General features: G+C 47.0%; 2 protein-coding genes across 2 annotated transcripts; both read left to right on the top strand.

The window, feature by feature from the left end:
• Positions 1-15,507: 15,507 nt before the first annotated feature.
• On the top strand, positions 15,508-18,511 carry LOC120691079 (heptahelical transmembrane protein ADIPOR3). The gene is made up of 3 exons (XM_039974042.1): positions 15,508-15,918; positions 16,799-17,123; positions 17,615-18,511. The coding sequence occupies exons 1-3, from the start codon at positions 15,668-15,670 to the stop codon at positions 18,266-18,268; spliced, it is 1,230 nt and encodes a 409-aa protein (XP_039829976.1). The 5' UTR covers positions 15,508-15,667; the 3' UTR covers positions 18,269-18,511.
• Positions 18,512-20,886: 2,375 nt separating this feature from the next.
• On the top strand, positions 20,887-22,981 carry LOC120693399 (lecithin-cholesterol acyltransferase-like 1). The gene is made up of 2 exons (XM_039976823.1): positions 20,887-21,636; positions 21,852-22,981. Exons 1-2 carry the CDS (start codon positions 21,272-21,274, stop codon positions 22,741-22,743), a joined length of 1,257 nt encoding a protein of 418 aa, XP_039832757.1. The 5' UTR covers positions 20,887-21,271; the 3' UTR covers positions 22,744-22,981.
• The last annotated feature ends 697 nt before the right edge of the window (positions 22,982-23,678 follow it).

The raw sequence follows: 23,678 nt of genomic DNA, 5'->3' as shown, positions 1-23,678 counted from the left end.
CGGTGAGTTATACCATGCTGTTTTTGTGCTGCTCTTCGTGGTTGCTTCCGCGGTCGCTCTTGCTTGTTCCTAGGGCTGCTTTGTGTTAGTGTAGCTCCTCTATAGCTACTCTACACTTCACCTAGGACTCGAGGATTGGGTGTAAACTTGGGATCATAGGCCGAGCTTTCAATTGCGAGAATTTTTGATCGGCTCCCATTCACCCCCCCTCTGGTCGCCTTTTCGGTCCCTCACAACGTGGAGGGAAGTCGTCCCTGTTTTCAGCTGTGTTCTAAGCAGTAGCGTGTTTAAGGTAGATGAAAATGGCACGTCGATAGTTCCATTACTTAACATGAGAAGAGGGGGTCAGCTTCGTGTTATATACACTACTTAAGTACTTATGCTTGCTATCTGAGCTAGTGAGCTACGTAATTTGGTTGCACCTTACTGGAACAAAAAAAGAATCTGAGCTAGTGAGATCAGCTAATATCCCTCTAAACCTTTTTTTTTAAAAAAATACTCTTCTAAACTTGTGGTCATATTTCGTCTAATACTCCGGTGTTTGTATTAGAAGGTACCATAAAAATATCCGTAGCAATGAATGGAATTCACCGATCATGAACATAGTCACACTAGATTTTGAACCCTGTTAGGTAAAGTCATGCACTTGCAGTTCCACCGCCCACAAGGTATTTTCACGCACATATTTTCAATGACATGCGTCTCTCTTTCATTTAGGCGACGCCTCGACATCGTTGTAAGGTCGCGCTCCTTTTTCTCACCATGATACACGTGCCCTTACTGTTCTTGCAGAACATGCTGTGCGGCTCATTGGAAGTCCTTAAGCCAAGGCAAGCTAGCAGATCATACTGATGAGTTGAACATAGGGCAACCATGACATCCTGCGTTGGCAAGCTGAATCAACAACCAATAACTCGCCCAACTCTCAAGACTGATGGAGCTTCATTTCAGAGAGTCAAGCCGTTTGCTTTGCCACTTTTCTCGAATGCTGGGACAGATTTTAGTCGGTTGGTTAGTGAAAAGCTGACTGAAAGAATTGAAGCTTATTAGTTTACTGTGATAATGGAATTATGCTTTTTTCCTCCCGTGATTTCTTTCCATTATACTGCGCTAGATCAGTCAGACTGAAAGATACAGGACTCTTCAGTATAAGGTTTTTTGTCAGCAGTATGGCCGTTTGTCAACTTAAAACGACTCTTCATTGGTTCTAAGGCTAAGTAATCTTACATTACGACGAGGGTCAGATAAAACGGAGCGTCGATGCGAGTAAACAACCAGACAGGAGTTAACTAGCCGAGCTCTATGCAGAAGAACCATGATTGCGCGGAATTCAGGCACTAGCAGTCCTGGCCGCTTTACGCAGAAAGCCTACTCGGTAATGAAATGGATTTCAATTAGGATAATGAAATTACGCTGTTGACGCAGAATTGGCCAACACACAAGCGCTAGAACGCGCAGGATCGCAACGACCAGAACCGAACGAAGCTCGCCGGCGACCGGTCAGACCGGTCGCGCCAACCGGTCAGACCGGTCGGACGCAGAGAAGCTTCGCGATAACCTAAAACCGCGAGCTCGGGAGGGACTCCGTCGGAGCTCGCAGATCTAGGGTTGTCTTGAGGTTGGCAGGCCACCCAAGACGCCCTTGAACGCCGTAGAGACGAGCAAAGAACAACACGAGGTTGAAAAAGTTAGGGTTTGGAGAAAAATAAGAAAATTGTAAATTGATTGATTCGATTGGGTAGAAAGACCTCAATCGGCCGTGGTCTTTATATTTATAGGCTGGGGAGGACGTTCCCCTTCCAAATCGAGTTACAAACGGACTCTACAAATCAAATCTAACCTAATTCGGATTACACAGGACCAGACCTGTCTGATCGGTCGGGCCGGCCTTCGGCATTGCCAATTTTAGCTGCCAACATATGCCCCCTGTTTTTTAGTGAGCTATGCAAACTAAAAAGCAAGTACCAGAAACTAGCCTATTTACATAGAAAGTACAAGCCTAAAAATAATGCTAAGGGCGATATTCTATACATGCCGTCTTCGTCTTCAAGCGTCTTGCCACACGGTGGGGTAATATTTCGTCAAGTATCTTCCATTAAGTGCCCGTGGAAGACGTTCTCCTTGCATCGTCTCCACCATATAAGAATTCCCGAAGATAACCTTGACAATCCTGTACGGTCCTTTCCAACTTGGCGACCACTTACCGAACTTATTGCTATTTGTCCCAATAGGCAATATTGTCTTCCAAACCAGCTCACCAACCTGAAAAGATTTTGCCCTTACCTTCTTGTTGTAAGCTCTAGCCACCCGAAGCTTGTCCTTCTCAATTTTCTTCAAAACTTGCATCCGCTTGTCACTTACTTCATCAATATTATCCATCATCAATAGAAATGTCATTTTGTTTAGCCAATCTATAAGCGTTCAGATTCACCTCAACAGGCAAAACGGCCTCTTGACCATAAACAAGCTCAAAAGGAGTTATTTTAGTAGCACCATGTCTAGATATACGATGAGCCCACAATGTCTCAGATAAAACCTCATGCCACTTCCTGGGATTCTCCTCTACCTCCTTCTTGATGAGCTTTATCAAGATCTTATTACTGGACTCGGCCTGACCATTGGCCTGAGCGTAATATGAAGAATTGAGCACCTTAATCTTGTATGATTCGGCAAAATCACGTACCTCCTTTGAAATAAAAGATGAACCTTGATCCGTTGTCAAAGTTTGAGGAATACCGAATCTATGAATAATATGCTCTGTAATAAACTCAATTACCTCCCAGTATGTCATATTCTTCAAAAGAACCGTTTCGGTCCACTTAGTAAAATAATCCATAGCAACCAACACGAAGCGATGTCCCTTTTAAGAAGGGGGATTAATCTGACCAATGAAATCCAACCCTCAATCTCTGAACGACCATGGCTGGATAATAGGATGTAATAACGCAGCAGGAACTAACTGAACATTACCAAATCGCTGACATTCTTCATACCCTTTATAATATCTAAAACAATCCACCATCATAGTTGGCCAATAAAAATCGGCTCTCCTAAGTAACCACTTCATTTTAGGAGCCGATTGATGTGTACCACAGATGTCTTCATGAACTTCCCCCATAGCAACACAGGCCTGATCATAATCTAAGCACTTGAGAAGTACATCTTCGGCGATTCGACGATAAAGCTCATCGTCGATGAAAAGGTATTTAAATGCCAAACGCCGAATATTCCTCTCCGCACCATGACCAGGGTCCTATAAATATGTCACAATTGGCACCCTCCAATCAGCAACCTCGGTCTTCCCTTTGGAATTGGAAGTGGCGTCCGACTCGCTGTTTTCAGCAGGGCGATCGGTCAGACCGGTCGAGGCATCCGGTCTGACCGGTCCGTCCAGAACCAGTAACTCAGCTGTCGCTCGCATCGGCTTTCTCATGTTAAAATATTTTTTTGTAACATCATAGCCAGATGCTTGCTGAGCCAGAACATTTGCCTTCTTATTACTATCTCTGGGAATATGTCGGATTACAAATTCATCAAAACAAGAGATAATTTCAAGGCATCTATCAAGATATGCATTTAAGGAACCGTTATAGCACTAGCATACCTTGGATACTTGCTGCACCACCAGAAGTGAATCACCATAAATTTCCACATGTTTAACACCCATTGATTACAAGAATTTCAAGCCAAATAGAAGTGCTTCATACTCAACTTGGTTATTTGTGCGCTCTTCCTCCAACCGGTTTGAGAACTCAAAAATAGTACCATTCAGAGAGATTAGAATGGCACCAATCCCTTGACCATCATCACAAGCCGATCCATCAAAGAACAACTTCCATGGTGTGCAAGTAACATAGCCGACTTCCAAATCATGCTCATCACTAATCCGATGTTCAACAATGAAATCAGCTACAATTTGGCCTCTAATAGCTCTCAAAGACTCATAAGCCAAATCATACTCAACAAGCGTATAAGCCCATTTTTCGATTCTTCCACTCAAAATCGGCTTTTGTAGCATATGCTTAATAACATCGGTCTGACAAGTAAGTATGCAAGTACTTGATAAAAGATAATGCCTCAACTTGGTACAAGCATAATATAATGATAAGCATAATTTCTCAATAAATGTATACCTTGTTTCCGCATCAATAAGCCGTCGGCCAACATATATGATAATATGCTCCTTTCCTTCGATTTCTTGAATCACTACAACACCAATAACTTTGTCTTTCGCAGCCACATAAAGCCTAAAAGGAATACCCTCTTAGGTGCCTTAAGAACCGGTGGTGAAGACAAATACTTTTGATCTTCTCAAAAGCCTCTTGCTGTTCTGCCCCCCAAATAAATTCAACCTCGTTCTTCAACCGAAGAATAGGAGTAAAAGCATCTATCTTTCCGGACAAATTAGACATAAACCTTCTCAAGTAATTCACCTTGCCCAGAAACTTTTGCAAGTCTTTCTTGCAAGCAGGAACATCTACCTTCTTCATGGCTTCAATTCTCTTTGGATCAATCTCTATGCCCTTCTCATGAATAATGAAGCCCAAGAACTTCCCAGCCAGTACACTAAAAGCACATTTGAGCGGGTTCATCTTCAATCCATACTGACGCATCCTCTCAAGAGCAAGCCTTAAATCAGGCAAATGATGACCCAGGCTGGCCGATTTGATCACAATATTATCAATATAAACTTCCAATATAATAATAATTAAATCATGGAAGATCAAATTCATAGCCCTTTGATAAGTAGCACCAGCATTTTTCAAACCAAAAGTCATGACAACCCACTCAAATAAACCAACGAAATTAGGACATCTAAAGGCCGTTTTAGACGTATCTTCTTCGGCTATGAATATTTGATTATAACTCGCATTACCATCAAGAAAATTGATAACACGATGTCCAGAAGCCTCATTGATCAACATATCGGCTATAGGCATAGGATATTCATCTTTCGGAGTAGCTTTATTAAGATCTCTAAAATCAATGCAAACTCTAATCTTGCCCGAATCCTTCTTTTCAATGGGCACAATATTAGAGATCTACTCCGCATAACGACAAGACCGAATAAATCCAGCATCTAACAAACGATTGATCTCTTCTTTTATTTGGTCATATATAACAGGATTAAAATGCATAGAAGGTTGCTTATAAGGTCTAAAACCGGCCTTAATCGGCAGCCGATGCTCAACCAAATCACGATTTAAACCAAGCATTTCAGAATATTCCCATGCAAAACAATCGACATATTCTTTCAATAAATTTATTAAATCGGCTTTACAATCATCCGATAAGTTTGCATTTACAAAAGACGGCCCAAGAATAGAACCATCTCCAATATCTACCTTTTCTAAAGGATCAGCCGACATAAAACCTTGGCCTAACTTGTCTAAGTCATCCAAGTCTTCAATAGCCTCGCACATATCGTTCGCTTTGTCTTAATAGTGCTCAATGCGCTGCTGCAGCCAGTCTGCGTTAGACCGGTCTGGGGCATCGGTCTGACCGGTCGGCTTCGGCCGGTCTGACCGGTCAAAGGAAGCGGTCTGACCGGTCAGCTCTGTGTCGTTGCCCTGCTGCATCATAAAAGTAAATGTTGCCGATTCTCCATTGACTTTAGGACTGCAGAGACAAAACCCTCCTTGGTGCAACTGATCAAGTCGTAATCGGTCAAATCCACTTGATGTTATCATGTGCACCAACAAACTCAGAATCGGCGGTACCAATGAAGGAAGAGTCATCACCATGCACAACCTCAACCTCATCGCCGATTCACTGAATAAAAAACTGGTGCAAGAAAGATGGTACACACTGATTGGCATGAATCCAATCACATCCAAGTATAAGGTTGAAGTTACCTTGAACCTCGGAGATGAAGAACGCCATGGCAACCGTCTTGCTCCCAATGGTCAACTCCATCGAAGTAACCCCCTTGGCTCCGCCTACCCTCGAGAGCGAAGATTGACTCCGCCTCGCTCGAGGCAACCCCTCGACGGAAAGGACAAGCGGCCCTTCCACTCGCCCGCCCGCCCGCCGTACGGAGGCCTTAAATGCCAACCACTCCTCCGCAGCGCCTGGGTCAGACGATGTCAGGCCTATATTCCCTACAGTGGCAGTGATCGGAGTCCCGTCCGCTAACTCCGGTCACTGCTCCGCCATTCCGGACGCTGTGGCGCCACTGTGGGAACCTGCGATGCTGTGCGAGACGTGCTCGGCACTGCTCCAACCACTGTGCTGCCAACTCCCCGTACTTCCCTCGTGCTTTCCCCTCCGCAGAACCCTCGAACGGCATGGGCACGGCCCTCGGAAGGGGCCCCGACCTTGACCAGGGCAGGACCCCCGCCTGCAGGACCATCGGAGCGCCGCCACGCCATGCCTGGAGGACGGTACCCTCCACAGCAACCACCACGCCACCCGCTGGAGCTGGTAGGACGCTGGCGCGATCTCCTCAAGGCCAAGGACGACGCCAAGGATGACTGCCATGCCAGACGCCATACCCCACAGTGTACTTTCTACATTGCTCGACCACTGCACCCCCGCGATTCGGGGAGAAGACGACGACTTCCGCGATCTCCCCGTACATGTACACCGCCCCTCCTTGTGTCTATAAAAGGGGGAGGCGGGCTATATCTTATCCATCTGGGCAGAACACTCCACTCAGCACCACTCACAGAGCACACACGCTCTTGAGCCCCGATATTGGCACTCGCCTCAATCAACTTCTCCTCTAGTAGAGACTTGGGAGCTTCCCTCCTTCTCTCGCCTCGCTTGTACCCCCTATTACAGGCACTCCGGTGCAAGATAGTACAATGCACTCGTACACTCCTTTGCTGGACGTACGGCCCCGTGGCCGGAACCAGGATAAACTCGTGCGTTACTGTGTTGCCTCTTGCATCAATCATCTGGGACTAGGGACACGCAGCATCATCACTAGTTGGTGTCGGACTGGCGGGTCAAGACACCGACACCTAGGCTGGAAGTACTTCTCCTTGTCTTGCTCCTTGAGGTTGCTGCTGCTGGCCTCATGTTATTGGCCAACACAAGCTTCTGAGAAACATTGACCGGTTTCTCAACGATCACCGGTACCTCTTGTGCATCTTGAGCTTTACCTTTCCCGTCTTCAACTTGCACAACCTTGACTGGAGCCTTCTCAGAATCAACTTGCATTGGCACTGGTTCGTCCTTCTTCTCTTTGATACGGTATTCTTGGCGCACAGGACGAAATTGGGCCGGTCTCTGCAGAGACTGGTCTGACCGGTCGGGGTAGACCGGTCTGACCGGTCCGGGGTCCTGCCTCTGACCAGATTGGTGCTGACCCAATCGGTCGTGAACCGGCTGTTTCAACCTATCAAATACATGTCCTCTGGAGCTTCCCCCCTGGAAGTGTGGTGGATACGGCATCGGATAGCATTGCATCCAAAATCGCCCGTTCTCCCATGCGGGAAATTGAGAATCCGATGCCGGTGGAGCCCATGGCATTGTAGCATATATCGGATGCATTTGCTGAGGAGGGAACAAGGTAACCACATCACCCCTGCGCTTGCTTGATTCTCCCCTAGGAGATGGAGGTGCATCTTGACGCGGAGGTGATCTCGGTCTCTTTTTTATGGGCCGATCATTTCGAGCGGTCTTTGAGTACTTGTTCAACAGTTGGCCAAAGGTAGGCTTCTGATTTGCAAGCTTGCCCTGCACCTTTGGCTGATTAGTCTTCCATGTACCCACTTCCGGACGCTTCGGCTTGAACGTCCGGGGTTGACCACTAGGGCGGTCTGACCGATCGTCAGGACCGGTCTGGCCGGTCTGACCAGTCGGAGAAACCGGTCTGACCAGTCTCGGCTGAGTAGCAGAGCAGTCACCTGAAGAAGAACCTTCTTGCCCCCTGAGCGTGCGAGTCTTAAGTATGATTCTCATATTCTTCTTCCCATCAGGAGTCTTTTCCTGAATTACCACCCTGGCCAGAATCTTGTTATCAGCAGTCAACGGCCTATCATCACCAATGATCACATTCTTGTCCTTTGCCACTTCGGCTTGATCCGGCCGAATCAGCACCTTTGCATTATTGAGATCAATGGTATGAACTGAGAATGGAGCTTTATCTATCTTCATCTCTAGAAAGGCCAATCGTCCTTCATTTATGGCTGATTGTACCTGTCGATGAAATACATTACAATCATTAGTTGCATGAGATGAAGAATTATGGAATTTGTAATATACGCGCCGCTTTAACTCCTCAAGCGGTGGTATAACATGAGTAACTTTCAAATGCCCAAGACGTAATAATTCATCAAAAATGCGACCACACTTGGACACATCAAAGGTAAACTTCATCTCCTCTTGCCGATTCTTTTGAGTCGGCTTAAGAGATGTACAAGTAGATGGTTTGGCCAAGGCGGGCCAAACAAACTCAGCAGCATATATCTCTTTGTCCTCATTGTCCGATGAATCGGAATCATATTCAACAACATGGGTGTTTGAACGATGGGACTTGTAGGTATCCTTTTCTTTTTTGAATTTAGTTTTTTTGAGTCAAAGCTTTAGCCTGAAGCTGATTTATAGAATAAAAATTCGAACCATCAAGCTTCTCTCTATAACTAGAACGTAAACCCACAAGAGCCAAATCAATCAAATCCTTTTCAGAAAGCGACAAATTAAAACTCGTCTCTACCCTGTCTAACCGATGTCAAATACGTCAACTTAGTTTCCTTATCCCCATTATAAAAGTGATCATGAAACTTTTGCTCTAATTCATAACGAGAACGAATCGAGTTAGGAGCTAACGACGAAAACCAAGAAAAAGCCGTTCCAGTCAAAGATAAAGAAAACACGCGAACGCGCAAAGACTTGCTAGAACTGACTTCTCCAAGTTGAGCAATATATTGGCTAATATGCTCCCAAGTGGATCGGTTATCATCACCGCTAAATTTGACAAAATTGGGAACACGACAACCAGTGGGGTAAGGAATCAAATCAAAAACATCGACGTACGGCCTACGATATAGCCAACTCCTACCCGCAACAAAACTGAGTTTTTCTTTAAACATATCGGCCAGATCTTCTCTCATCCTAGCAAGATCGGCCTCATAGTTACCCGTAAATGTTTGGCCAAAACGATGTGTCATAGGATCAGTAGTGGACATTGTTTGTGCGGCATACTGCGGATTGGCCCTAAGCCAATCATCCCAAACATCCTTGGGCAACGGTGGAGGAAAAGGGGGTTCAACGTATGACTTTGTAGTATACGGCGGTACAAAATCCGCAATTCTCGCTCCAAGCTATAATCAGCCGAAACAGGAGGAGGCGTGACTTGTGGCTGTGATGCAGAACCGAGCACCATGGCACCGGTCTGAGTGACCGGTCTGACCGGTCCGCCCGCCGGGGCACCGGTCTGACTGGTCGGTACGACCGATCTGACCGGTTCGGCCTTGGACGGCCGAACTGAGCCCGGCGGGGGCATCTGTCCCACGAAGTAATTTGGCGGCATCCCATACTGATAATTCTCTGAAGGTGCGGCCGAAAGACTAGGATTAAGGGAAAAATTGGAATATTCATTGATAGGCTTTTTACCCTTGTTTTGCACACTCAAGTCCAAGGATATCTTGTGTAAGCTTTTGGGACTGTTCGAATCTACTCAAAAGGGTATCGGCAAACTGCTTAATAGAATCAAAGGTAAAACTTACCTTGCTTGGAGTGGAAGCAGATGAAGCAGCAGCTGTAGCCATAGTAGATGGGTTCGGCGGTGGCGATGTGAATGTGGGCATGCTGAACTCCTCCTTCTTGAACACGCCTTGCCGAGTCTTCCCGAAGCATGCAAGCAATCTATTCTTGGCATCCTCCTGTTCCTTCTGGAACGCAGCCTCGAATTGCTTGCGCGTCTCCTCAGGTATGTCTTCATACTTGATGTCGATGGGAGTTGCATCTACCTTGGGATCAACCTTCTCACCGGCCATTACGCCCGATGAACTCAAATATATCTCTAGCGGAGTCGCCAAAAAGTATGTTGAAGCAGAATTGGCCAACACATAAGCGCTAGAACGCGCAGGATCGCAACGATCAGAACCGAATGAAGCTCTCCGGCGACGCCAACCGGTCAAACCGGTCGGGCGCAGAGAAGCTTCACGAAAACCTAAAACCGCGAGCTCGGGAGGGACCCCGTCGGAGCTCGCAGATCTAGGGTTGTCTTGAGGTTGGCAGGCCACCCAAGACGCCCTTAAACGCCGTAGAGATGAGCAAAGAACAACCTCAATCGGCTATGACCTTTATATTTATAAGCTGGGGAGGACGTACCCCTTCCAAATCGAGTTATAAACGGACTCTATAAATCAAATCTAACCTGATTCGGATTACACAGGACCAGACCGGTCTGACCGGTCGGCCTTCGGCATTGCCAATTTTGACGGCCAACATACATCTTCAAAAGAGAGCAATATTAGTTTATTTTGTAAGGCAAGAGTTTGTTGTAAGGCTACTGGACTTGCACATAGGTCAGAATTCTACAAGCATTGTTGTCCCATCGTCCCACGCTACTCTGCGTGGATAATCACCAAAGAAAGCTCAATGAATCCAAGATGAGACATGTTCTTGGGATAATGGGAATCTCAAGTGAATGCGTGACGCATCAACAGCAACTTGAATAGTTGAATTCACTAGATACCGCTTGTCAAGAGACTTGGATAATATTGGCTTCATAGAGTCTCAAAGGCAGCATCGCATATGCCAGATATGTCGCACTGATATGTCCGAGCGGTATGGAAATGGAACATAGGCGACAGACACACCACCGTTTCTGAATTTTCAGAGTTTGTGGATCTGGAGGGCTGCAACTTGCATTGTGTGGATAATCACATAAGAAAGCTGAATGAATCCAGGAGGAGCTATGTTCTTGGGAGAATGCGCGATGCCTCAGATCTTGTTTAGTTCTAAAAAAATTATATAGTATCCATCACATCGAATATTCAAACACATGCATGAAGCATTAAATATAGTTGAAAAAATAACTAATTACACAAGTCAATTATAAATGACGAGACGAATCTTTTAAACCTAACTAGTTCATGATTGGACATTAATTACCAAATAATAACGAAAGTGCTACAGTAACCAAATCTAAAAAATTTCACGAACTAAACATAAACATGACCGTCACCAGAATCGGAATCCACTAAACATGACCGTCACCAGAATCGGAATCCACTAGATTCCACCTCCCGAGAAGACTTGTACAGTAGCAGCTTCTTCGAGGATTCATCACCTGTAGCAAGTAGCCGGCTGCGACGAATATGTCAGATACGTAGCACTGATCAGATCTATCCTAGCAGTATGGAAATGGAACATAGGCGACAGGCACGCCATATCTTGAATTTTCAGAGTTTTGTGGGGCCGTGTTCAGTTGGGGTGGTAAAATTTTACATGAAAACTTTTTGGTCATTTGACCACTAATTAGGAGTATTAAATGAAGTCTAATTATAAAACCAACTCCACAACTATAGTTCTGTAGCAGTTGCTGTAACTAATGAGATCTTTGACCATATGATTAGGTGATGATTAGGCGTGGTTACTGTAGCATCACTGTAGCTAATTATGATGGAACTTGACTCATTAGATTCGTCTCGAAAAGTTACTCCCATCTATGAAAAAATTTCACAAATAAACTTCGTTTAGTACTCCATGCATTCGTCTTTTTGTATAAAATTTTATCTGAACACGGTCTGGATCTGGAAGAATGCAGGTGGCACATACACGGCATCCGGTTCGTTCTGGATGCTTCATTCGCCCGCCTGAATAAAGAAGGGCACCACCACGCAGAACAAACCGAAAGGAGGAGCATACGCTGGTTGTGGCTACTCTACATCCACATCGACGTGAACAATACTAGCATTTGTTATTGTTCTTGCTCCTTCCCTGTCAAGCAGCACTAGCAGGAGATGCTTTCGCTCGCCAGATTCTGCACCTGCTGATGTCATCTGTTGCTCCTGGTCCTGCAACTGGCCGCTGAACATCCTTTTGCACTGGCTGTCAGGGACATCCAACAGAGGCATCTTCTGAAGATTGGAAAGGTAGAGGTACACTTCCTATTATACAGCGGGGATAATTCAACAAAAAATTAAGCATGGAGGCAAAGTGCACTACCAATGCACCATTGAATCATTTGTTGATATTATTGAGTGCATATATTTTTAAATATTTTCCGCATCTATGTGTTTTTTCCATCTAATATTTTTCGATGATATAATATTATCTATTATACCTTTGTATTCTTCCTCCCGACGTCCTCCTTACAATTTTATTTTATTATTACTCTTTTTTATTTTTCCTCTTTTCTTCTAATTCTGTTAATCTATTTAGTTTGTTTCCTTTTTCTATTTATTTCTTCCTCCTTTTCTTCCTACCGTCACTCCATTTTTCATTTTCAATGTTTTAAGTGTGTGAGTCATATCAATAAATTAACATTTTCTTTTTACTGATATGTTTTTATCTTTATTTTATTTAGATTTTGTTCCTATCTATTTGTTCATATTTAAAAATTGATCATGCCTAATGTATACCAATTTATTTGCATTCTAGATCATCAGTTGGTGTGTAAAACAATTTAGTATATACTAACTTGTTTAGCTTATGTTCATATTCCATTTGCATATAAGAATAATTTATCAGGTGGGTGCATTATTCTTCATATAAAATTATTTATCTGTGTGTAACTAGTTTGTTCGTAATGTCAAATTAGATGTTCGTATTATTGACTAAATTGTTCCATGATGCTAACTCGTTTGTTCGTGCTATGCATTTTTTATTACTTATCCTATATAATCAAATATTCATAATGTTTAATATTTTATTCGTCATATATTATTATTATTTGTCATGTTTAGTTTTTTGTTCAAAGCAAATAATTATTTGTTCATTTTGTGAAAATATTTGTTCCCCAGTAGCTGAAATAAATTATTTAATATTAAAATTGTTTTTAAAAAATATTGTGCAAAATAGACAAGTGTGATCTTATTTTGAAGATCTTATCATAAAAAAGATAATGATATAATTGGAATTTAATTTGAATGGATATTTTGAGATTTATACCTTTTTTTAGTTTGGAACTTTTTGCACGTGGGTGATGTCATCCACTTGGATGCATGCATCTCTTTAGGTGGTGTTTGGTTGTCAAAGGTCTCTAGACTAAAATCTTTAGCCCCTACCTATTTGGTTTTAGGGACTAAAGGTCATTAAATGAGCGCACAAAATACCATATTACCCTTAATCCGCATCCATCCAAGAGGTGGGAATCGGGGGAGAGGTGGAATATTAGATTGCATGTAGACTTTTAGTCCCAAAAAACTCCTCAAGAGGAACTTCTGATTCTTTAGCCCCAGCTAGCACTTTAGTCGAAAAAAATCCATCCCGTTTGATTCTTTAGGAATTAAAGTACCAGAAACTTTCGCATAAATCCCATGAACCAAACACCCCCTTATTCTCTTCCCTCTCATAGAGTGCTACTCGGGTTGATTGTTAATGAATGAAATAGAGGATACATATTGTTATTGGGCTAACGGTCCATTTAAACCATGGAAAAATTCTTCAGGTGATTGTTTTTCGATCGTATCGCCCTCTTGCGATGTATAATCGCGCTCGCTGCCTGCTGCAAGCGCAAGCCTTCAAGCACCGGAAGGGAAGATGGCTATCGAGATTTCGTGCCGGACACCGTTGACACTGGGAATTGACCGGGCTTATAGATGGGCGACAAGTCCATCAAGACGTCAATTGTCCCTCAAGCCAGCCCATTTCAGCATTTGTTTGGTCCAACAGCACAACGATGGCCCAGATCTACTTCTGGCAATCTGGCCGCATCGTCCTCGCCTCCTGCACTCCTCGGATCCGACGGTCAGAAATAATTGTTTGTCCTCGTATCATCAAAAATCGCTTTCACGTGTCAGGGACCTCGGCGAAGTCAAGTCGCGACACGACACCACGTCCTTTGCGTTGCGGCCACTTGGGGACTCCCGCACGCTTCCGTCTTTTCCCAAAAAAAAAAACGAGCGGCGCGCCAGATCCGTCAGGCTTGCCAGCCAGCCCTGCCCACTCTCCGTTCGCACCATCTCGGATTCACAGCAGGCGAGCACACGCGTGGGACGACACGCCTCGATGCCGACGGGCGGAGACACCGAGCGAGCCAGACGAGACGGCAGGGCACGCCGGGCACGCGGCCAACGCACCCACCGACCGCCCCGAAATCGATCAGGCCCGCACGCACGCCCGCCGCGCCGCCAAAAGCGATCCCTCCCCGCGGCCTTTCTTCTAGCGTGTGTTTGGTTGGAGAGCGGAATAGAATGTAATGTCGCCATCCTATATTTTTGGAGTGAAATGGCTCCAATAAGTGTTTGGTTGGAGGAATGGAGCCATTCCATTTTGTGTTTGGTTTGAAGAACAGAGCTATTCTATTCTTTATTTGGTTGGAGAACAAGAATGGCGACTTGTATCTGGTCACCCACTTCTCTCTTCTGGTGAGTTTACCACCAGTGCTCAACCATAACCCACATATAAACAATAAAATAATAGTATACATCACAATTACACATATATCATAGTTACATATATAATTAAGAGATCATGACATATGATATATACTTAATTAACCCACAGTGCATATACACATATTCAGATTAGATTACCTCAAGTGCTGCAGTTCTTTGGACGATGGAGAAGATGGTGTGCTGCTACTTCTATTGTCCTTCGCTGCTGGTGAATCTAGCAATATAGGGCGTCAATCTGCCGGAAAAAATAGAATATGGCCATTAACAATTGTGGTTAGAAAGGGACGATGGAAGAGGAGGCCACCAGGATCCAATTTGCTCACCTGAATCAGCGGACGGTGGTGTCTTGTAGCTGTAGGAGGAGATCGGACGGGGGGTGCTGGTGGTGGCGAGCAGGGACCTGCTTCTGAGTTTCAGAGTGGAGGGCGAGTCGGGGCCGGCACTGCTCGCAGAGGCAGGGGAAGTGCAAGGAGGAGCCTGCGCAGTAGGGTCCGGCGGCGAGCCTGCTTCCTGCGCGTTCCAGGGAGGGGGCGAGTCGGGGAACGGGATGGAGGGGCGCGGACGGCAGTGTTTCGAGGGGCAGGGGAAGTGGAGGGAGGTCCGCCGCGGCTGGATCTGGCGGCGCTGTTTCCCGCGCCCCGCGCGGGAAGAGGATGGCGCGCGCGGGAAGAGCAGGCAAGGAGGGCGCGCAGATGGAAACCAGGAGGTGGAGTGGTGAGAACAAGGGTAGGAGGTGGTGACTGAACTGATAAAGCGAGCGTGAAAGGAGCGAGACGCGCCGGAGCGGCTGCGTTCGACCGAATTGAGCGAATGGGGCGGTGCAGGATCTTTGAGGAATATTCCTATCTAGGAATACCTCCGCTCAGGATGTTCATGAACCAAATGATATAGAAATTAGTATAAAGCGGCTCCATCCACCCCATCCCTCCAACCAAACACACCCCTAAATCCGGCCGGGGCGAGAGGAGCGAGTCGTAAACCCCCCGAGGCGCGGCCCCCAGGCCGAGACCCACGGGCCGACGCAACCCAAGGAAGAAAGGAACGAAGCGAGCACCACCGACCAGCGTCCTCGCCCCACCCCCCGGCGAATATTCGACGAGGAAGCCGCATAACCCGTTCCGGCTCCCGTTCTCCCTTACCCCTGGCGATCGATGGCGGGGGAGGAGGCGGAGAGGTTAGCGGCGGCGGCGGCGGCGTGGGGGGAGGCGGAGGAGGGGGAGGGGAAGCAGCGGGGCGCGGGGGCGAAGAAGAGGAAGCGCTACGGGCTCGTGGAGTACCGGGCGCTGCCGGGCTACCTGCGGGACAACGAGTACATCCACCGGCACTACCGCTGCGAGTGGCCGCTCCCGCAGGTGCTGCTCTCCGCCTTCTCCATCCACAACGAGACCCTCAACGTCTGGACGTACGTAACCCCCTCTCCCTCCCTCTCTGCCCTCCCCACCTTCTCGATTTTGGCCGTGACCCTTGTTACGGATTCCAATGCGCGGAGTTGCTCGGTAGATTTGATTTCTGGGCGGTTCTTGTCTGCTTGTGATTAATGCTTGCTTATGTTCCTGATCAATTAGGATTGGCGAAATACCTCGCCGTGTTTCGTATTCCTGATTCCTAGTTTTGATTATCTGTTATGTATTATATGTATTTGGCAATTGTGATGGCTCATAAGAGCGTAGAATTCGTCGAGCTCTGCCAGTATGGAAAGTATGGGTAGCGTCCTTGCCCTGTTCATCTCCGGGAAAACGACATTTTCTTAAAAAATCGCATGGAGAAGGACTGGACCGCCAACTAATTAAAGAAGCCATCTTTCGGTGGGGCATGCGTTATTTGAAACTAGTTGGTGCCTTGCTGGTCGCCCCTTTTATTGATAGTGTTCCTAAAAGGAGCTAGGAAGTAGGAACTTGGATGGAAATTGACCAAAATTTATCACTGCACTCAGTCCTGACTGCACTGCACTGCACTAGCACCTGGTATCTGTTTAGCTTTGATGGGAAAGTGCGGTACTGAATTGGAGTTGTATGTTTCTGAAACTTATGAATGACAACTACAATGAGATGTTACTTTGTTGAATTACATGATGTACTGTGTTTTCCCCCTAAATCTTTCCATCTTTTTTCACAAATCCTGTATGTACGGATTTGGGTATATCAATAACCATCAGGGTTGGTGTTAATCCTCCCGCACTTCCTCTCAAATATTTTGTTTCTCATTATGCTGGAGGGTATTCATGATCTGCTATGTGTGCTTTATTACTTACTAAAGGCCCCAATTGAATCTGTACATTTCAGGCATTTGATTGGATTTTTCATCTTCCTAGCTCTGACCATATACACGGCAACTCAAGTTCCAAATGTAGTAGACATCCAGAGCCTACAGCACTTGCCAGATGTGCTGAGAAATGCTGATATTCATAAGATCCAGGCGGAGCTTCTGTCATGCCTTCCATCACTACCTCACCTTTCTGATTTACAAAAGCTGAAGGATGAGCTGAAGAGCTCATGGAATTCAATGGAAGTTCTTCCATCTCTGTCTCGTTGGCGTCTCTTGGAGTTACTCTCAAATTGCTTGCCCCAAAGATTTAGCCATACCAATGAAACAAGTTTGTCTGTTCTTGTAAGTAATCTTTTAACTTAGTTTCCTTTTTCACTTTGCTACTAGAGTACTACTGGTACTTTACTGCGTTATTCAGCATAGTTAATCTAAGTTGAAGCTGACCAACGTTTCACTTATAGACAATCATCAGTGAAAAAATAGGGAAATTAGTTATTATTAGCAGGTACCTGTAAAAGAAGTATCATCCAGGAAGTTACCTATCTTACCTGTTCCTTTTCAAAAACGAAAAGAAAAGAAAAGAAAAGAAAAGGGAAGTTGCATATCTATGAGATTGAGAACATTAATTAGTCCAGTCACTACTTACCCCCAAATTTACTGAAGTTTATGTACTAGTGTTGCGTGTTCGTGTTCAGAGAACAAGTTATGATTTGAGTCTATCCATTTTGGTCTCATTTCAATTTTTGTTTTCAATTTCACTCAGTTCCCTCAGATCTGACCTGTAGGTTGAGAACTTGAAACCTAACAAACGTTCTTGTTTTCCTTTTGTGCAGCAAAGCATGAAGGAGGAAATAGCAAACATGATTGCACCACAGCTGATTAGACCAATTGCACGATGGCCATTCTACGCCTTCTTGGGAGGAGCCATGTTTTGCCTTCTTGCCAGCAGCACTTGCCACCTTCTCTCGTGCCACTCTCGCCGCCTAGCATACATCATGCTTCGACTTGATTATGCAGGCATTGCTGCTCTTATTGCAACATCCTTCTATCCTCCAGTATACTATTCATTCATGTGTTACCCCTTCTTTTGCAACCTGTACCTGAGCTTCATAACCATCCTAGGGGTGGCAACTATCGCGTTTTCTCTGCTCCCAGTCTTCCAGAACCCAGAGTTCAGAACCATCAGAGCGTGCCTCTTCTTCGGCATGGGAGCATCAGGTGTGATCCCTGTTCTTCACAAGCTGGTCCTTTTCTGGCACCAACCAGAGGCATTGCACACGACAGGATACGAAGTTCTGATGGGGCTCTTCTATGGGCTGGGAGCACTGGTGTACGCGACCCGTGTCCCTGAGCGATGGATGCCTGGGAAGTTTGACATTGCCGGGCACAGCCACCAGCTCTTTCACGTCTTGGTTGTCGCCGGAGCATACACACACTACCATGCAGGGCTCTTGTACCTCAAGTGGAGAGACCTGCAAGGCTGCTGAAAGTTGGTGCGTCGTCAAGGCTGTGGATAGATACTAGGATCCAGGAGTTCGGACTGAAGATCGTGGTCCATTGTAAATTGAAACAGTAAACATGAATAAGTGCTGCAATGTATCGGATCAGTCAGTAATCCATTGATGATTGGTATTTATAGCTCCTGCCTAGCTGTTCCTGGTCGTGTGACCAATGTGACATCAGTCCCCGTCATTCTGGGAAGATTACAAAGTGAGGCCGTGTTTAGATAATTTTGCCAAAAACTTTTGGAAGAGAATCTTGCTAATTTGGAGTGTTAAATAAAATTTATTTATAAATTTTTTGCACGGATGGGTTGTAAATCGCAAGACGAATCTAATGGCTCTAATTAATCCATAATTAGTGGCTGGTTACTATAGCATCACTGTTGCAAATTATGGAATAAATATGTTCATTAGATTCATTTCGCGATTCACAACCCATCCGTGCAAAAAGCTTTGTGAATATATTTTATTTCATACTTTATGCATATGTTCAAACATTCCATGTGACGTTTTTGAGTGTAAAGTTTTGGAATCTAAACACAACCTGAGGCTCCTCCTTCAGTCTGTAATTCGTCGTTACATCATCGGTGTTGTCGGTCGCCTGTCAGGCAGGAGTTCTGGCAAAATTACTCGGAGAATAGGCAGAAAATACGAATAAACTTAGTATCCAAGTAATAACTGCTACAAAGAAAGGATCCGTTGGTTCAGGATGAAAACAAAACCATTCACCAGAGTTTGGAGCCACGTTCTTTTCAAAGAGTTTGGAGCCATGTTTGCTGCAGATTAGACATAAAACGCCAGGTTACAATCAAGCATGTTGGTGTTGCTATTATCGCCCGAACAAACCAGTGGGAAGCATATGCTACACAAAGTTGCAAATCTCCTTGAACTATTCTCAAGAAAGATCTGCTACCCCTAGGTTTCCAGAAATGGAGGTGAGGACTGAGAAGTCTTCAGCGGCCGGGTTACCTGGTGTGTGGCTGGCTCCGCCACCGCCTCAGCACTGCTGCCGCCATACCTGCTGCATCTACGAACCTGAACTTGCTTTTGCTAATGAAGGGAGGAACATGACAAGGATGTGGAGAGCGAACTGGAAAAATCCGGACGCACATGTAAAGGAGCGGCATCTCCGAGTCCCGCTGAACAGCTGCCCGTGAGTCGTGAAGCGTCGGAGGCGCCGGTCAAGTCCCGGCGGCGAGCGGGCGGGCGGCGGGAGGACGAGCGAGCAGCACGGGGGTTAATGTGTAAAGGAGCAGCACGAGAGAGTCAGGCGCTGGCGTCCGGGCGGCGCCGGTGTCGCGGCGGCGCGGGCGAAGCAGTGTCACGTAGTTCCGTCTCCGGCGAGCGATGGATTGGTACCTGGTTTTACGCTCCATGGGCGACCCTAATTGCGCACGGTGGCGGGTTCCTAGGCTCCTAGCGGAGACACCATGCGGCCTCGCGCTTCCCGTGATCGCGCGCATGCAGGTTCTGTTCCAGTTTTGGGGTGCATACAAGTTCATCAGATTCGCTTTCATGGCGTGCGAGAATTGAAGCTGGTGCTAATCTAATCGGATTGGAATGGTTCGTGCTGTCACTCTTGACCTGAAGAAAGTTGCAAGTCTGAAACATTGGATGGGAAATGTGCAGCTAGCTTGGCACAGGCTATCCACCTGATCCAGGGTTAACCATTTCGTTTTCGTTGCAAATCCCGGTGTTTAGCGGAAACGAAATTTCGTTCCGAAATTTCGGTAAATTTCGGCGAATTTCGGTGACTTTTGGCCGAATTTTTTTGAATTTTGAATTTTCAAACGAAATTTTCCGAAAAATACCGAATTTTTTTTCCCGGTAAGTAGCGAAAACGAAATTTTTCGCCGAATTTCGGCGAAATTTCGCCGAAATTTAAAACCCTGACCTGATCCAAGCATTGGAGTTGGAGGTTGGAGCTCAAGAGGTTCAGCTTCAGAAATTGCTGCCTGAAGGTGCACGGACGAGATGGAAGCAGTGCCAATGTCAGCCGAGCCATTTTTAAAGGGCAGCAGCTAGCTCCATCATCTAGATCAGGCATCTTGATCAGGGTCTGCTTGGACGGATTAAAGTTAGGTGCTAAACTTTTTGCGCACACATATTAGCACGCATACATATATTAAAGTTTTAAAATCTTGACTGAAGTTTAGTCTACTCTATCAGTACTCCTGTTTAGATAAATTAGTGCTAAAGTTTAGCACTTGAATCGAACCTCACTAGTCCCTAGAGCATGGCTAATAGCTGCGCTGACCGAGCCGACCACCATCATGATGGTGGACCCCACTCTCAGCCAATAGCAGCAGAGACAAGATGACTTCGCCAGCTTGTGGGTGGTTCGCGAGTGCGTCCGTCGCCTTCTCTCTTGTTCCACGTAGATTCTCAGACAGCTCTTGACTAGCCATCATACTTGCTCTTACTCGATTACCTTTTTTTCCCCTTCTTGCCTCGAAGGATTAGGTGTGCCACTGCGTCAGCGCGCACATGAGCCCATCGACACCGCGAATCATTCCAAATATCGCAAACGCGACATCCTCTGTCATATCCTGCTGACCTTCATGCGCGGCGCGCGCATCCAAATTGCAACCATTCTCCGAAAATAACAAAGCCGTGTGATCTGAATACAGCAACTACAAATAGCAAGCGATTACTTCATCCAGACTGGAGACAGAGGACGCGCGTCCGAGGATGGACACTGCGACGTCCTCGCTGCTGTCACCGTGTTGGAGAGCAGACAAGATCTCCATCGGGGCAGGTGCCGCATTGCTATCATGATTTGTGACACGCGACGCGAGGCGCATTTGTAACACTACCCGCCACGTATGAACTGCGGCAGGGCAGGACACGGTTGTTCGACGCCGATCCCACGGTGGAAGCAGCGGCGTGGCGATCTGGACGGGAGCCAGTACAACTGTCGCCGGCGGCCCAGCCGTAGAAATATCTCGAGAGACCACGCTCCCATCAGAGAGTATCAGCGTCAGACCCATGGCTCTCGTCCCTCCGCTCCCCGTCGTGGCGGCGCTGCTGCTGCTGCTGGCCCAGCCGCTCGGGAACGCCGCCGGGGACCTGCACCCGGTCGTGCTCGTGCCGGGCTACGGCTCCAACCAGCTGGAGGCGATGCTGACGGCGGCGTACGAGCCCCCGGCGCCCGCGTGCGCTGCCGCCGGCGCGGACCGGCAGGGGTGGTTCCCGCTGTGGCCCAACCACACGGCGACGCGCGACGCCAGCCAGGTCCCCTGCTTCGCCGACCAGATGAGCCTCGTCTACGACGCCGGCGCCGACGACTACCGCAACGCCGACGGCGTCGCCACCCGCGTCCCGTCCTTCGGCTCCGCGCGCGCCCTCATCGGGTACTGTTCGCTCCTCTCCAGTCCCCACCCACCGCACACTTGTCTCGCGTCACTTCCAGCCGTGCTCGTACACCGTCATCGTCGCCTCGTGCTTGCTTCTAGATTCCTACTAGTCCACTTGATGATGACTTGAATGCTTGATGCGCATAGACAAATGATTGACCTGGACTGACAGTCTGACACACGTGCGCGGTCGGTTCGTGCTCGGCTGGCAGGTGGGACCAGCTGGTGAGGCAGCTGGAGGGCATGGGCTACCGCGACGGCGAGACCCTCCTCGCCGCGCCGTACGACTTCCGCTACGCCGTCGCGCCGCGGGGCCACCCGTCGGCGGTGGGCAGCCGCTACTTCCGCGACCTCGGGCGCCTCATCCGGGCGGCTAGCCTCCGCCGGGGCCGCCCGGCCATCGTGGTCGCGCACAGCTTCGGCTGCGCGCTCACGTATCAGTTCCTCCTCTCCCGCCCGCTCCCCTGGCGCTGCCGCTACGTCAAGCACGTCGTCCTCCTGGGCTCCGCGCTCGGCGGGTTCGCGCCGGGGATGTACGGGCTCAGCGCCGGCATCGACTACGGCCTGCCGGGCGTCACGCGGCCGGCGATGCTCCGGCTGGCGCGGAGCCAGCAGAGCACCCTGTGGCGCCTGCCCACGCCGCTGGTGTTCGGGGACCGCCCGCTGGCGGTGACCAGGAGCGGGACCTACACGGCGCGCAACATGTCGGCGTTCCTCGAGGCGATCGGCTTCCCCGACGGGGTGTGGCCGTACGAGACCCGGGTGCTGCCGATGTGGGAGGCGCTGCCGCCGCCGATGGTGCCGGTGACCAGCGTCATCGGGGTCGGGATCAGGACGCCGGAGACGTACGTGTTCGGGACGGACGGGTTCGAGGGGGAACCCGAGGTGACGTACGGCGACGGGGACGGGGATATCAACCTGGTGAGCCTGGTGGCCGTCGAGGACTGGGCTGGGGTGGAGGGGCAGGCCATGGAGGTCGTCAGGCTCCCCGGCGTGAATCACAGTGGCTTCTTCAGCGTCGATTCCGCTGTCGAGAGGGTGGTCGATGAGATATGCAGGGCAGGAGGAGGAAGCACAGAGCTCGATCGGAAATTTAGTATCTGAGCGATACTACAATAGAACTTGGGGCAACTGAACAGTGCGCCGGTTATCATCGTCCGTTTGAACTGAGGATCCATCGTGATCGGCAATCGAGTGGCTCGTGTTTGTCACGTGCTGATCTTACTAGTTTGGTTTACTCACCTACTCATGTGCTATTTTCAACATATGACACTATGGAAATGACCATAGGTACGTGTTTTAAAAAATAATAGATAGGATATTTATATATATACAAAAGACACACCAAACAAACCAACTTTCATTTTATTTAAAAGACTGCAATCATTTAGTGATCTAAAATAAGATATTTATTTCTGGATGAATTGAGCTGGAATGCAGCGAACCAACAAATCCTACCACCACTAATACGCTAATCTCAGCACCATGAGGCTGTGTCATAGTGCATGATACTGATTTTATTCTGCTTTATGTTGGTATAAAATGAACTAAGATGGTGTACTTTTGTTCTAGAGATGAGTTATGTTTCATGTTCTTTCATTTGGGCTATCCGTAGCACCTTATATACATGAGATATAACATATCTAAAGGAAAGTATCAACACTTCAATTAATCAATCGCTTAATTAAATATTTCCATAAGCAACACAATAAAAAAATACATGCCCATCGCCTCAATCAGTTGTACATAAGAAAATGTTTCCTTTTTGCATGCCAACCATAGTTGTAAGAATGCTCGATCATGTACCAAAGCATTACATGAGTCAATCACTTAATTTAATATTTCCATAAGCAATACAATAAGAAATGAAATACATTATCTCTCCTAATAGTTGATTATAGCTAATCGGCTTTTCATATGACACCCATGATTATTGGCCGTGTCCTCTCTTGCTATGATCAATTAATATTAATATTTTCTAAATTAATATTGAAGTTGCTTAAATAACACATAATAAATGTGATAGGTCGGTACGCTGA

Source organism: Panicum virgatum, chromosome 9N, assembly GCF_016808335.1.
Source record: "Panicum virgatum strain AP13 chromosome 9N, P.virgatum_v5, whole genome shotgun sequence".
Taxonomy (NCBI): Eukaryota; Viridiplantae; Streptophyta; class Magnoliopsida; order Poales; family Poaceae; genus Panicum; species Panicum virgatum.
This window is presented reverse-complemented; position numbering and strand designations above follow the sequence as displayed.